Source organism: Triturus cristatus, chromosome 3_1 (assembly GCF_964204655.1).
Source record: "Triturus cristatus chromosome 3_1, aTriCri1.1, whole genome shotgun sequence".
Classification (NCBI taxonomy): Eukaryota; Metazoa; Chordata; class Amphibia; order Caudata; family Salamandridae; genus Triturus; species Triturus cristatus.
In genome coordinates, this window is record NC_140583.1 from 346,209,602 (window position 1) to 346,224,716 (window position 15,115).

Here is a 15,115-nt window from a genome sequence, read left to right on the forward strand (position 1 = left end):
CGTGGCTTCCATCACAGTCCTCTTTCAGAAGCCATAATACGCTTCTACTGCAAATTCTAAAAGCAAAGTCTATTCCAAAGGCAGCCAGCACTTGCCTGTGTGCACTCTGACTCTTGCAATACAGAGCATGATCGCTTCCACTTACAGTCCTTGACCCTCGTGGGCTTATGAGCCCTACCAAGAATGGGACAAGAGCCCCTGTCCTAGGCCTTACCCATTCTGTGACTCACCAGCACTGTCAGCCATCGTTTGCAGACTGCCTTCTACTATGTAACGCTCTCCTGGGAGTAGCCTGTCCCTACTTTGTGCCATCACACTTCCTGCGTCCCTCCAACGCTCTCAATTCCTGAACCTCACACTTGTGGCACCTCACTAGCACCCCACCTGCACCTCACTAGGGGGCTTTGCCTCGGGTACCACAGTCTGCAATGTCAACAATGTCTTTAGAAAAACAAGCCTCTCCAAAAAAAAAAAAAATCACATATAACCCAACTAATTTTCAAAGAACGTGCTTCATGCACAGCCACCTTTCACCATCAATTACAGACGTTTGTTTCTTCAAACCGTGTGTTGGGAGCATTTCTACATGCACAACATAAAAATCAAAACTGTTAGCCCTACCACTCTTCGCTTTCTTTTTCATCAAGTTAAAATGTCAAATGTTTACATTTCAGCATGGTGTATGGTCCTGGGACTCGCCTGTCTAACAGGTGCAAGCATTATATTAGACAAAATGCAAATTCTTACCTTTTTTCTTCACATGAAGCAGATAGTTTTAGGATTATTGGAATCAAACTATCCAACTAAGTTTTGACTGCACATGAGTGAGTTTCCTTGAAACAAGAGACAGTCCTAGATCCAGCATTATTCACACGCATGCCTTGGTGTTCCCTGGGTTTCAGGAAATGATCATTCAAGGGAAATCATCGTATATTCACTCTGTCACTGGGCACAGGCGTAAAAGATGAACACACACACACGCGTAAAGCCAGGATGGAGTGAGTAAGAAGACTGACATTCTTCGAGACATTCCTATTTATTATTGACATTATAAGGATGTTGTGGGTACACAAGTTGTGTAGAAGTTCATTCTGTCGCTTCACTAACAAAATCCAGAAATCTCACGCGACTTACATCAAAACTAATGAGCTCTAAGCCCAGTTTCCCAACATAACATTTCACAGTGAAACAGAAGTCCTGTGCTTATGGACCCCAGGGCTGGCATGGGTGTCTCTCAAAGTTGCAGAGCTTTAAAATTCTTCCTCTGCATTCTTTGAGTAGGACATCTTCAATTTTTTGAGCTTTTCGATGGCCGCGTTTACCGACACTTCCCCGTGAACCTTGTTGTCTCTTGTTCGCACGTTGACAGCGTCGATTTCTTTTTCTTTTTCCCCAACAACTGCAAAGAAGAACAGAATCACTTCATATCTGGAAGTTGCTTTATCCGAAGCTAATCCAATAGAAGGTTGTACACTGTTTGGTCACAAGATGGCAGCAGCACATTATTATTTCGGGGAATTTCAAATATGATTTAAACGCCTTTTACAGCCACAATATTAGGTACACATTTGCAAAACGTGAGGATTACGTTTTACACCTTATTTATATTATTCTTCCAACAAACGCATACTTTAATCCGCAGTCCCCAGCTCTGCTTAGGTGGGCGGAGCATCAAAAAATGAGCAGATCTCAGACATTTACAGTGGATGCAAAAAAACACAGAAAACCCAAAGCAGGACAGGCAACCATCACCTTAACATGCGTGAATAATTCAAATATTACAAATGGATTTCAAGGACGGAGCCTCCTGGTGAATAAATACGCTATGCTTTTTGTGATGGCTTACAAGAAATAATCAATAACATTCAATTCCGGCAACAAGCGGAGTCTGGAACGTTTGCGCCCAGCTGTTCAATCGCTGGGAGTTCCCAAATTCACTGCAGTAAAATGGCAGTCACGACCGGAAGCAATATCTAAACACAACCCACCGATAACTTCACGGAGGGCAAGGGCAGAGGGGTGATCAATGCGCGGGAAAAGGCAATGTAGAGAAAGCATTAATGGAAGTAAATGACTCGTCCTTCTAGTCGATTCTGGTATCCGTGGACTGTGCGTCCCTGGAAAGTCTTCTGTACTTTCACGGAAGTAACAGGTAACCATCTTTTTACAGAACAAACTGGTGAAGTGCACATGGCCAAACCTCGCCTCTCTCCAGGTCTCCTACTCAAAAATGCAAGGAAGCCTCAATCGGAAGTCCTGCCATATTACCAGGGTTCTCTGGACTAAGGTTTGCTGTTCCCATTGTTGCAAGCCACTACGCCACCAACTGCCCAACTGGACTGGTGCGATGCAGAGAGGAAAATGCTGAAAGCAGTTTTTGACATGCAGGGGTGGTACCTACTTCTTTCAGCCAATTATGACAAACGGCCCCACCGCTGGAAGGATGAAGTATTGTTAGGTCAACTGAGGCAGCTGTGTCTGTAGAGGATATGAAAGCCTTATAAAGTGTCCGAATGATCAGAATTGCTGGATTAAGAGAGATTAAGACAACGTTATAGACTTGGCTGTTAGTTTATTATTTTATGTCTTGTTAGGCTCTCGCCAGCTTAGTCCCTGAAAAGGTGCTCACTGAAAAAAAGGCTCATCCTGTTTGCTCAGCACGTTTGAGTATAAACCTTTAGAGTACATACAGGGATGCAAGCCAAGTTGGAGGGCCTGGATATCACCCCCCCGGGTGATTAGCGCGCTATACAAATGCGGGTTGATTGATAGGTCACAGGCCACGTGTACGCTGCATGTGGGCTGGTAGGACATTTGTGGTCTCTACAGCCACTTCCTACAAGCGTAGTTATAGCAACATGGTACATTATGGCCTAAGGAATCTCGGCTCCTACACTTTGTATCCTGAGCTCATATAGGGATGATTGTGGGCTTCACCTTGGCGGAAGAAGTCTTAACTACCTAGCTTTAAGGGAATGAATCAGCCTTCAAAAGCTGGATCGCCCGGTGCTGGACAATACCTCTGACCATGCTTTTCTCACAGCATGGGAGGATAGTACTCCTAAAAAGCAACAATAATCTCTGTACGTTTCATTGAAGGGGAGAAGGGTCTATGTACTCTAGTAGCAGCCTTTACGTTATCTTTTAGTTTGTGAAGTATGTGATTTGGGTTCTGTAGTGTGTACCACTAACATTTTTCACCATAGTGGAGAATGTTGAAGTCATCCAACGCACAAACTAGGTGCATGGAAAAGACATCTGAGGGGACTGCTAGCACAGTGTGCAGTTAGGAACAAAGCTCTACCATTACTCGTAGGGAGGAGTAGATTTTGGTTTAGTGCTTTTTACGTCTCGCTGAGCCAGCGCATGCGCTGCCCTGCGAGACATTTAGTCAGTGGCTCTTCAAAGTGCTACCACAATATTTTCCTGGCCTCAAGCTTGCGTGCACGCGTGCAGCCGCCATGTGGCTTACATGGCTCATTAAGCCTTGCTCTCCCAAGCGCCTCGCTCTGCCCCTCCCCCACCGAAATGAAAACATTGATTACGGGTACCCACATTGCTTCGAAAAGACCTATAACCTTCCGAAGTAAAGGAATGCATACTTATATGGTCTCTCTGCATGTGTTACCAACATTTTCTTAGAGCCAACACTGACCTCCAGTGTTCATTTTGTGAATTGCTTTTCTGTTATTGTAAAATTAATTGCCAGCCATGGGAAGTCCGAGAATTCTAGTCCACACACAGTTTAAGAAGTACACAGTGAATGAAAGTGTCAGAAAACCGTCCCCGCCTAGCAAGAAATGAACAGAGGTGGCTTATTTATGCATACCTTTTTTTATTAGAATGCCCTTCCTGGACGAGATCTAAATAGTCAATGTACTGGTGAATAGCTAGCTTGTAAATAAAATACTTAGATTTCCGCTTTGTTTTTTTCTCTTTTTAAATAGGGATTCCTTTACAATCCGTATTTGAGGCGCATGTCCACCAGTTACCCTTTTAAAGAAAGGATTTGTGTACATAACTATGTTGTACGGTCTTCGAATACCTGAAACAAGCATACACGAACACCTAGCTGCGGTTTTCTCATTACAGACTATTTCTGACATTACGAATCAACTGTAATAGGAAAATGTGGCATTCCATTTCGCTGCATTCTGCTATTCCTTGCTGCGCCATTTAAGATGACGTATGCTTGTTTAAACAGAGGAGTCGTTTACAAATGTCTACACCTGGCATTGTCTTCCTTGTGCGCAAGTTCCCAGATAGGTCGAGCCATATATGAAGCTAAGGGCCCAGAGACTGCCCTTTATTCGCATAGACATTGCAGCGCTCGGGTGGCAGCTCAGCAGGTGCTGCTCACTCAAGTGGAAGGACCTGCCAAGGAGCTTTCACGTCGGCTGTTCCCTGATTAGCATGAGTTCTCGGCGATCTAAGACGCGTTACGAGTCAGCGTGAAAATATTAAACTTAAATTTGTTTTTGTTTAGGTAGCTAGTGCAAAATCCAAATGTTGGCTATGCTGGCTTGATGTGTGCCTTGGGGTTTAGATGGGAGCGTCTCTCTTGTGTCTTTTTTATGCAGCTGCTGCAATTTCTTGGTGATTTTTGGCACCTCGGTGTACAGCGGACTGTAATTATTTTTGTGGACAGCATCACTGTGGGATTCTGTTCAGCTTGTTGTATTTGATTTAACGTTGTGTATTTCTAACACTGGTGCCGGAAGTCTGTGAAATGCTTTCAATTTGAGATTCCTGTATTCATATTAACCATTATCAAGGGAGTAATAACACCACACCCATTAGAATATTTAGTTTTCTTTTATTTTCTCAACGTAAAAAAACTCTTATTATATAATCATAATGCATAATGTGCTTGTAGAGTAATTTAAAGATTGGCACCGTGCTGGCTCCTTTGTCCATAGTGGTATTAGCTTCGGGAGAAACAAGCATTGGCATAGCCAATAGGTCTCGCCTTTGGGACCGTATAAGTGTTTAGCCATCGAACACTTGATGTTGTTGCCCCAAGGATATTGTGCTGCTAACTCAAAACTTATAAGGTCCCAAAGACGAGACCTATTGGATATGTCAATGCTTGTTGTTATTGTCATCACCATGGCCGAGGGAAGATTGGGCCCTCGATTTCAAGCTCCATAATAGAGCTCAGCCCAAGAAAGGAGCCAGCTCCAATGTCCTTAACAAGGAGGTCAGTCCTCACTATCCTGCACAGAGATGGGTCCTGCAGGAGCAGTACTGTAAGGTGTGCACTCAGGAGTCCGCATTAGGACTAGCTGGGAAGCCCCCGGCACAGCACCACACACCAGTGCTTTCCTAGACAAGGCCACACCAGGTGGAGCCGACCATTAAAAGAGGGACAGACACCGACCCTACCACACGAGGTAGAGCCAACCATTAAAGGAGGGACAGACACAGAACCTACCACACCAGGTAGAGACAATCATTAAAGGAGGGACAGACACCGACCCTACCACACCAGGTAGAGCCAACCCATAGAGGAGGCACAGCCACTGACCCTACCACACCAGGTAGAGCCAACCCATAAAGGAGGGACAGACACCGACCCTACCACACCAGGTAGAGCCAACCCATAAAGGAGGGACAGACACCGACCCTACCACACCAGGTAGAGCCAACCCATAAATAAGGGACAGACACCGACCCTAGTGGGATGTCATGTCCTTAAAGAGTTAGGCAGGGCTAGTAGATGGGGAAGGGAATAAAGGAAGAAGCAGGTTTAGATAACTACTCTAGCAGTTAGTCCAACTCCGAAACAGAATGGCGCTTTCAAGACAATGAGGACTCCATTTGGGATTGTATTCTACTGTTAAAGTGCCATTTGGAGGTTTTCCAGAATCATGCTTCTACCCTTGCGTCGCACTGCAAATTAATTTAATAGTAATACATTCTGAGATTAGCACTGCACTTAAAAGAGGAACGAGGACTTGGGTTTCTGTGCACGATGTACGTTATGAAATTCTTAGCCTTTCTTCCCCTAGATGGCCTTGGGATGGGTAGTCCGAACCCAAATAACGGTAGTGAGAGTCTGACAAAAATATACTGAGTAAACCTGCTCTGGTCTGAATCTGAGCATTTTAATTAACTAGAATCTGTACTGATTCAGCGTAATCATGTGTCGCACTGTGTGGCAAGTTAAGCATTGACAGTCTGATTTGCAAGACTTCGCCAAGTCCAATTAAATAAATACAATAACCTGGATTAAAACATATGATCTGTGAGGAACAAGAGCCAGCTTTTGTCAACCAGACCAAAATGAAGAAACACACTCACAATAAAAGAGCATTTCCACTTTATACTAAAACATTGCTTATGAATTGGTAAGTGCTTTGAAGAAACATCTGCTTGAAGGGTGGTTGAGGAACGCAGGAGTCCTCTAAAAGTTTTTTGGTCTCCGATACCGTTCCTCATTGCTGCGCTTATTTTCACTTTACAGCAGATTGATTCAGGTTAAATACACACTTTATAAAACTAGCAGATACAGTTCCCCTACCATACATAGTGCAAGTCACCATGACCATATAGAGGAACAAGTATCAAGGAAATGTAACTTTTTCTCAATGAGAGTTCACAGCTAAATCATCTTCGATTACCACCCCCTGTTCTGGGTAGGAATTAACCTAGTTACCTCAGCTAAACTAGGCAATGTTCTAAAACCCTCTGAGATGTATTAAGAGGCTCACTACACTGCAGACTTCAGTCTTGGCAGCACACATTATTGTGCAGCCAACGCCTGACCTTACATTCACCCCACTAAGCACCAAGTGCTGTATTTTCATTCATTTTACATGCAAGCAAAAGGAATTGCAGCCCAATGTTTCCATTTAATCATTTATATATTGTAACATACCTCGCCCAAAAGCTTTGCCTACATCCAAATGTATTACTGCCCCACAGAATCTGAGCCCCACCTATTATTTCGACCATCTTTGCTGTAATGCATCAACTCTATGATTATTGCAAACATTTTAGCACCTGCTCAAGAATCTGTGCACTGTAGATTTTAATGCAGTGCTTAATTGAAACGTCAAAGTAAAGTTAAGCTTGTTTTGTCAGTTTGATCATAATAGTGTCTAGTTTATATCAAATTAGTATGTATTCATGAAGGAAACCACCTTACTTGTCCCACAACCCTAAAATGAGAATACACAGAGGGACCAACACACATTTCCAGACTATTTTATGTTAACCTGGTTCCCGATCTCAAGCATGCCAATGCGAGTCATCAGGCACAAATTATGGAGGATGAACCCACACAAAAGTTAGGTTACAGTTATTTTGCCGCTCAGGATATAATGTCTAGGTTTAAATAATGTCATAATTTCACAAACAATCCCAGATAATCTGCGACAACTGGAGAAGAGTGAAATCTGGTCACTGCAGGATTTATGTTTTCGGTATATGTATAATGTGAAACAAGACAAAAGGCCGCAGAGTTGAGTGCATGGTGAAAAGCAAAGTGATAGGAGAAGTAGTTGGATTCTCGGGGTAGAAGTGGACTGAAAATATTTTGTGATGTTGTCTTCTTTACAGAGGTTCCTAGCTTTGGGTGCAGGTTGACATGGTCCTGGTGACTAAGGGTTGTTGTACCAGATCCTAGATGTATAGATGGAAAGAGCTTGTTGCCCTTTTTTTCTACACTTCGCAGCCTTCAGTCTAATAGTGTCTTGCGTGGCCGCAAGTTTGCCAAAAGCCAACGGTGACGGTGTTTCTCAGTCACATAGGTGACTGTGCTTGTCGTAAATGATGTAGCTGTTTTGTAAGGTGGTGTATACTGGCAAGGGAAGACAATGGCTAAAAATATCCTTTAAAGGACCTAGACTTTGTACTCTCCACAATACTGGACACTTTTTACATTACTTTAATGTGCCAAAGTTATACTTCTAATATGGCCGCTATATGAAAAAGCAACCTATGGTCACTGCATCACAACACACCCTTTTCCGATACATGCCTGTTTATACATGGAATACCTGTGGGACATTGGGCCCAACACAGCTCTAAAGAGCCATGTACTACTGTAAGAAATTGGGGTATTAGCTGAGGGAAGTGACTACCAACCTCAAATAATAAGCAGGGCCCTGGTCAGCCGCAGCCACTGAAGTCACTAAATTAATATGAGCTCAACCCCCTGGTAGCTATGGCTAAAAGCAGACAGCCTTAACTAAGATGCAATGTGTAAAGTATTTATGCAGTACTCAAACAGAAATACGTTCAAAACATAACACAAGAAAAATCCCCAAACAATTTAGAAAAATAGAGTACATAAAAAAAATAAAAGGAACACAAAACAACAAACATCCAACCGGTAGAACCAGAATTATGATTCTTTAAAGTTTAAGATTCAAAATAGCAATAAAAGGAGTTAAGTGTTAACTGCGTTCATCTGTTTAAGCTTGACCGTGACAAGGATAAGGTTTATGGCAAAGGAGGAAAAAGTCTTCATTGGGGCATGGCAGCAGGCTGTGGTTGAAGCTGGGCTCATTGATGATGGGAGCGGATGTCCAAAATGTCAGCTAAGCAGTCAATTATGGTGGGAAAGTTCCTTGCGGAAAAAGATCTAGGGTTCGAATTCCAATAGCCACCAATGTCTTTTGCATACAGCCGACAGGTTGGTCAACGTGAATCAGATTTGCTGCTATGGAGATGATCATAGCAAACTCAATCCAAGAAGTGATGCACCCTTGGTGGACTGGCTTAGCATGTTCGTTCTGGTGTCACCTCGGTTCTCAAGTTTCCAAGCCGCAGGTTTGAAGAAACCTTACAAGGATACACTATGACACCAGCCAAGGGTCCAGAACCTTGGGGAAAGCACTTGGGGGACTAGATGCTCTATAGGAGAGGACAGAAGCAGGGTTCAGGGCAGGTCTATTTGGAACTGGTAAGCTGGTAATGCCAACAAAAAAAAAAAGTATCTTGAAACTTGTTGTGCTCCTGTAGCCCAAAGAGGAGGTCAGCCATACAACCCTATGAGACGACTTCTTTGTCCTGGGTACAAGAGGATAGCAGGTCCAGAACCTCAGGGCTCTTCTCGGGTCCAGAAGTGATCTGAGGTGGGTACTGGTGATGCCAGATTTATTCCCAGTGCCACCCTGGGGTTGGGGAAAACTCCAAGCCATTCCCTAACCAATTGTAAAAAAGTCCCAAGGACGTCCTTACCCACATTTGCAGCACTTCGCGTGTTATACTGCAAACAAAGCCACAGTGCCAAAACCGTGGCAGAACTTTTCTTCCCCTGTACAGAGATTCTGTGCCCACCCTAGAAATGTGGCAAGAGAAATGAACAACCCCTCCTCTGTGGTCATTCAGGCCCAGGTTCTGGGGGCAGCTCCACTCCCACTGGGCCTGTTGCCTGACTGGCTAGTAGGACAAAGGAAAGGACAGGTCCAGGTGTTAGCTACATCAGTCTGTGACAAGAAAGGCCCCTTTGAAGTTAAGTTCCTGGGCACAGCCTAGATGGTCAGCCTACCACAGAAATATAACTACTCTCTACACCAACACATTAGGGGCTAATCAGCTCCCGGGTAAGAGGATGATGCTCATGAAAATGGACTTCTACACGCTTTGGGAAGGTAACAGGCCCCTTTTAAAAAGTATCTGGTGTACAAAATTTACAAATCATACTTTACCAATAAACTGGGGTTGTAATAAATATCTTAATTTTAGAAAGTCTAAGAATTAATTCTGCAACTGTTTCCTCAGGAGAGATACACATATTACATTTAATATTATATCCCAATGCTTTCCTATAAAGCAATTAAAACTAGTACAACAAAAACAGCCTTTTGGGCCTTTTAATTGTAAGGACATGTTTAACATTAAACATTTACATGTCCTACATTTGGGACATCACGCAAAAGATTGTATTTGCCAAATAATTACACCACGTAATTGTCATGTTGGCTAATAAAGGGTGGAACCTTGGACCTTAGCACCATACTATACACTCTAATCATGGGTGCAACATTCATATCAGCTTGTCAAAGATGTTGGTATTTGTCTTAAGCATAGTTTACCAAAACTGTGTGAATGACCAAAAACTGTGAAAATGCCACCTTCAATACAACCTGCTGGGTGTGCTATCATTAGCATTGTCTACCTAAAAATAAAACATTGAAGTGGCATGCTGAAAGTGCCTGCTTTAGCATAGCTTACAAAGGGTTCTTATTAATAGCCTTGCGGATTTATCAAAGGGTGCGTATCATAGTTAGAGGCCTAAATGAGTGCGACTTGCTAAATATATGACTAATAACATGGCCTGGCAAAGGTGCCAACACTACAAGGTCCTGTGAGTCAACCTATTTTTTTTCAGTCATAAAAATATAACGAAGTATTTAGATAAAATGTTTACATCGTCAAGCATGCAAAGCATTTTCCACAAGATTACTAAAATGTGATACCCCTGAACCCAGTCCTCAGTCTAGCTTCATGTCCGATTTACTTATTCACTATTTAACCCTCTTCCCTTACCCAATGTGGTCGCTACCCGACCTTCTCCCTCTTTTGTTCTTTACACATTGTCTATTATTGTTTATTACTCTAATACCTGTACACCTGCACATGGTCTTTTACCTCTAAATATACCCTCTACTTCACCCAAGCCTATACCCAAGCTCTCTACCTCTGCTGATACCCTAGTATCTTCACCCGAATCCTCTACCCCACACATCCCCTAGTTTGCCTCTCTTGTATTCACACATTAGTATATACAACCCTACAGATACCCTGGTATCACTTCCCCTACCTATATCCCGGTACCTCTAAGCTTAGCTATATATTAGCAGTTCTATATGCACACGCTCTCCTAGCAATATCGAAGTACAAGTACTCCTACATGGGTTCCACATACACCGTAACATCATTACCCGTACTCTAACCATAGTACCTTTTCCCTTCCTCCACAGGATTCTGTACACATTCTCTTGTTACCAGTTTGCTTGTATCCTCTTCTTGTGGGCCCATGTTAACCTTTATAAATGCTTTTTTGCTAAATTTCGACACAACCTTTGAAGAAAAGTATTTGTTTATTTTGGAAACTCAACACCTTGGGGTAATTGGGGAAACCTTGCTGGTCTTCTCTTTTGTGTGTTTCTTCTTTGAAATGAAAATAAGCCTGATAAGTTGAGTATTCAATGCTTTAAAGGCCACCATGAGGGTGTTCTGTACCTGACTTACCATCTTGGGCCAATTCATATATTGCAATAGTATCTGAAACCACTCAATCTTCAAACCAATATTTATAGCAGAACAGGGTTAACAGAAATAGTATTGCTTGTATTCACTCAGATAGCAATTTAGAAAACGGTGTCGCAAACCAGGTTCTCTGCATGCAGAAAACACTGAGAAGAACCGCAAGACAGTCACCTAAAACCATACTTTACCTAAAATGAAATTGTACTGAGACAGCTGCGCATTTCGGATCTTCTTATTCAACGTACAGCTATGATCCAGATCAACATCAGCCATAAACCCTGCTTCATAGAAACGACTGCACACCTGAAAAGACGATGTTTTATATTTAATAAAAGGAATATTCCTCGCTCAATAGAAGATATAACGTAGCAAAAAGAAAGTGAGGAAGAACAATATTATCTCCACCGAACACAAGCCCAAAATCATATATGTCTGTTGTCCTTTTATGTAATCCAAATTAAAATATTTTTTACTTCTACAATGCATACATATTATGTGCACTCTGACCTCTCAAAACCAAAGGATATGTGGTACCTTTATCACTGCAGTCAGGTACATTTTCCACATCTTTATTTAGGATTCGACAGGCACTTATCAATTTCATATACTTAAAGCATGTACAAAGCAGGTACAAACCAAGTATGCAACTTGGCCACAATATATAGATCCCAGTTCATCAAATTAACCCAAGATGGTGGCAGATATTATAACCTGCATCTGTTTTGTTGCGGATTCTCTGCTTCCTCCATTTAGTTTGAAGGCATGCCTGGTAAAGGTTGTCCTCACTCTGGCACGGTGGACTAAAATCTATCACTAGCAAAGGAAACCTTAATATAAGCACGGGTATGTGAAGCATAACACTGCATTTCTCTCCTATCCCATCACAATGTGTTGCCTAATAGCAATTTGTAATAACTCATGAAAACCACTACACTGGTACAAGTTGTATAGTTATAGGTGTTAGAATGTAAAGTGGCTTAGATTATTTGGAATCTGTATTGGAAAGTGGGGAGAGTGGGGGTTCCGAAGACAGGCGGTTGAAGAGGAGTGATGCACTGGCTGGTTGTACTAAGGAGATTAAAGAAGTTCTTGTAGGTTTACTTCTACGTCGTGGTTGTCTCATGTCATGAGTAGAAGGTCACACTTTCATACTGATGACGAGTTATTTTAACCCACAATCACCTGCCACAGAGTTGCCTAGGCCACCTTAGCTGTAGGGCAACGTCATCTACCCAACAAGGGGCACACTTTGCCTAGAAGCACATTCACTAGAATGCTTCTCTGACCTCGCATTTCACAATTATCTCAATGAGTGGCATAGTTTGCCAAAACACATCGGCAGAATGTTGGAAGACTGACGCGAGGCAACAGAGGATCTCATGAACAAAATTAAATTATCTTGTAGGACTGAGCGTTAAGCTGCACATGGAGAGTTGCTTGACAGCTTTTCCTATCTCCACGTCGGCTGGCAGGTGACTACTAAGTAACGTGATTCTCGGTGGCTATGGCAGTATTATCTTTGTAATTGGGCATTCCAACAAGGATAATGTTGTTCCCGAATGATTAATAGCACTGAATGTTGTCCCTAAAAAAATGCTGATTCAGTCAGGCGCCCAAAAGAAATTTATTTATTTATTTATTTTATTTATGCAATTTGTAAAGCGCACAAATACCCTAGGGTGTCTCGGCAATCTCAGTGGACAATGTTCCTCATATGAAAGTAGAAACTTCAATGAGATTCCTACAGTCTTATGAAGTGATAGCGCAGCAATATTGTTCAACATCTCCATAGTCAATGGTGACAACATTTCTTATCCTCCATGTCTTTTCTTATTAGCATCACTGCAAATTTCTCCTACCTTGAGTTTGTTACCACAATGAAATTGATTGCAGCCTCGCCAGCATTTTACTATAATCATGTAGAAACACTCATGCCATCGGAAGATTGGTAGGAGGTCTTTGAAACTTACTAGGAAGCGATGGACGGTAATGTATTTGGGGCCAAGAGTAAATTTGGTATGTTGAAGCATTGCCTAGTGGTAGAAGTCATACATATTTTAAAAACGCTACGTATGAGTGATAGAAATCGTGTAGAGATGATAATAATGTTTTGGACATGGAAGAAGGGTTGGATGGTGAAAATGGTGTGTTCTTCAAAGCATTAGAGGTGAATTTTGGTAAAAAGACAATCACTGCGGTGAAACGTCGTAAGTTGCCTGGAGAATCAATAGACCCGTATTTAGCAGTGCTATGTCAATTTGCGACTAGTTGTAAGTTCATAGATCTCCACAAAGATTATAAGGGATATGTTAATTAACAGAATTAACCGCACCTAACCTGAGAGAAATTGTTAAGTCTTAAGGAATCTTCCTTGTACAAGAGGATTAGCTTGGCCAAACTCATAAAGCACAACTCTTGCTATGTTAAAGAGTTAAAAAATCTGAGAAGAAATATGTAAAGTTGTTCGGATACCTGCATATAGAGGAGTTGAGGAAGTGCAAGGGCCATTGGAAAGCAAAATGAATGGAGGAAAGAAAGATAAAGGTGTGACTGATTTGGAGACGAAATCTTGATATTGAGATAAGAGGGTCAAACATGCAGAATTTGTGCACATGTCTGGCTACAAAAGCACAATGTTATAAATGCAAAAAACCTGGGACATTTCTCAAAATGTACTAGGGTAAAGTGAGCAGAGGAAGGAACAGTGTGAATGCTTTATGTGCTAGAGACAGAGAAATAGTACAGGATGATATTGGCAGTAGTAAAGATGATGCTCAAGTACTTGTAGTGGGGGAGGATGACACTTGAGACAGTGAAGTGAATGCAGTGTATGAACCTTATTGCCTTCCTAAGTGTTCAGTAGAGGTGTGTGGGGTAAATGCACCAACGTGGGCAGATTATTGTTCATTTTACACATGTATTGACAAGGATACTTAAGGCAAAGTATGCAGAATGGAACTGTATGAGACTGATGCAGAACCAGAAGGTTATTTACCTACCGTGGGATATTTTACTGCAACATGGCCTTACATGGGGTAAAATTTGGAAGCGAGGATGCATACTGAGAAAGTGAAAACTTGCTGGATTGGCGGGAACAATGTGTGCTAGGAATTTTGTTTGACTAAAATCTTGAGCTGGTAATGGTTCAAAACGAAGGTGAACAATGTAAGCACGAGTTTCCCAAATTGTTCAGTAATGAGTTAAGATGTTGTACATAAATGTAGGTGGCAGACTGTATTGACCAAGAATACAGTGCTGAAACTTCACAAAATGAGCAATATTCCTTTGATATTAAGAGCCGCATTGAGAAAAGAATTGATTAAGTTAAGTATTGATAAATGTATTTAAACAATAGAGCCATTAGAGTGGCTTGGTCCCATAGTAATAGCACAGAAGGGTGTAGAAATGATACCTGTGTGTGTAAGTCTAAGGGGTTTAAAAAAGAAAATATGGCATTCAGCATCCCTTGTCAAATATGAATGAAATACTGGCCAGTGTGAAAGATTCAAGGTTATTTTTCTATATTGCACATATCTAGCACATACCACCAAGTCTTATTGTACCCAACAATTTTTAACCTCTTCTGTTGCCCAACAAGAGGCATACACGTTTATTTGCATGCTGTTTGGGCTGTCCACTGCTTCAGCTATTTTTAGAAGTCTGATATAGAGTTTGCTGGGCAAGATGGAGAGGACGAAGTGCTGGTGCCAGGATTTACCTTAGAAAAACAGCACTCATTGTGGCCACTGATGGCATTCACGTCACCCTGGACTGAGGAGAAACAGCGGCCCTCATGCTGCTTTACCTATCTGCGGCCTTCTACACAGTCCCCCACAACACCCTCATCAGAAGACTCCACTAGATTGGCATACAAGGATCAGCTCTCAAATGG

General features: G+C 42.1%; 1 protein-coding gene across 1 annotated transcript in view; it reads right to left on the reverse strand.

Moving 5' to 3' along the window:
* Window positions 1-1,017: 1,017 nt before the first annotated feature.
* Window positions 1,018-15,115, reverse strand: part of LOC146860237 (threonine--tRNA ligase 1, cytoplasmic-like) — a 177,998-nt gene continuing 163,900 nt past the window's right edge. The window contains exons 18-19 of the mRNA XM_085644066.1: window positions 11,412-11,526; window positions 1,018-1,399 (exon numbers count right to left, since the gene is read on the reverse strand). Coding sequence (XP_085500192.1) covers window positions 1,251-1,399; window positions 11,412-11,526 — 264 coding nt within the window. The 3' untranslated portion in view covers window positions 1,018-1,250. The remainder of the gene's footprint in view (window positions 1,400-11,411; window positions 11,527-15,115) is intronic.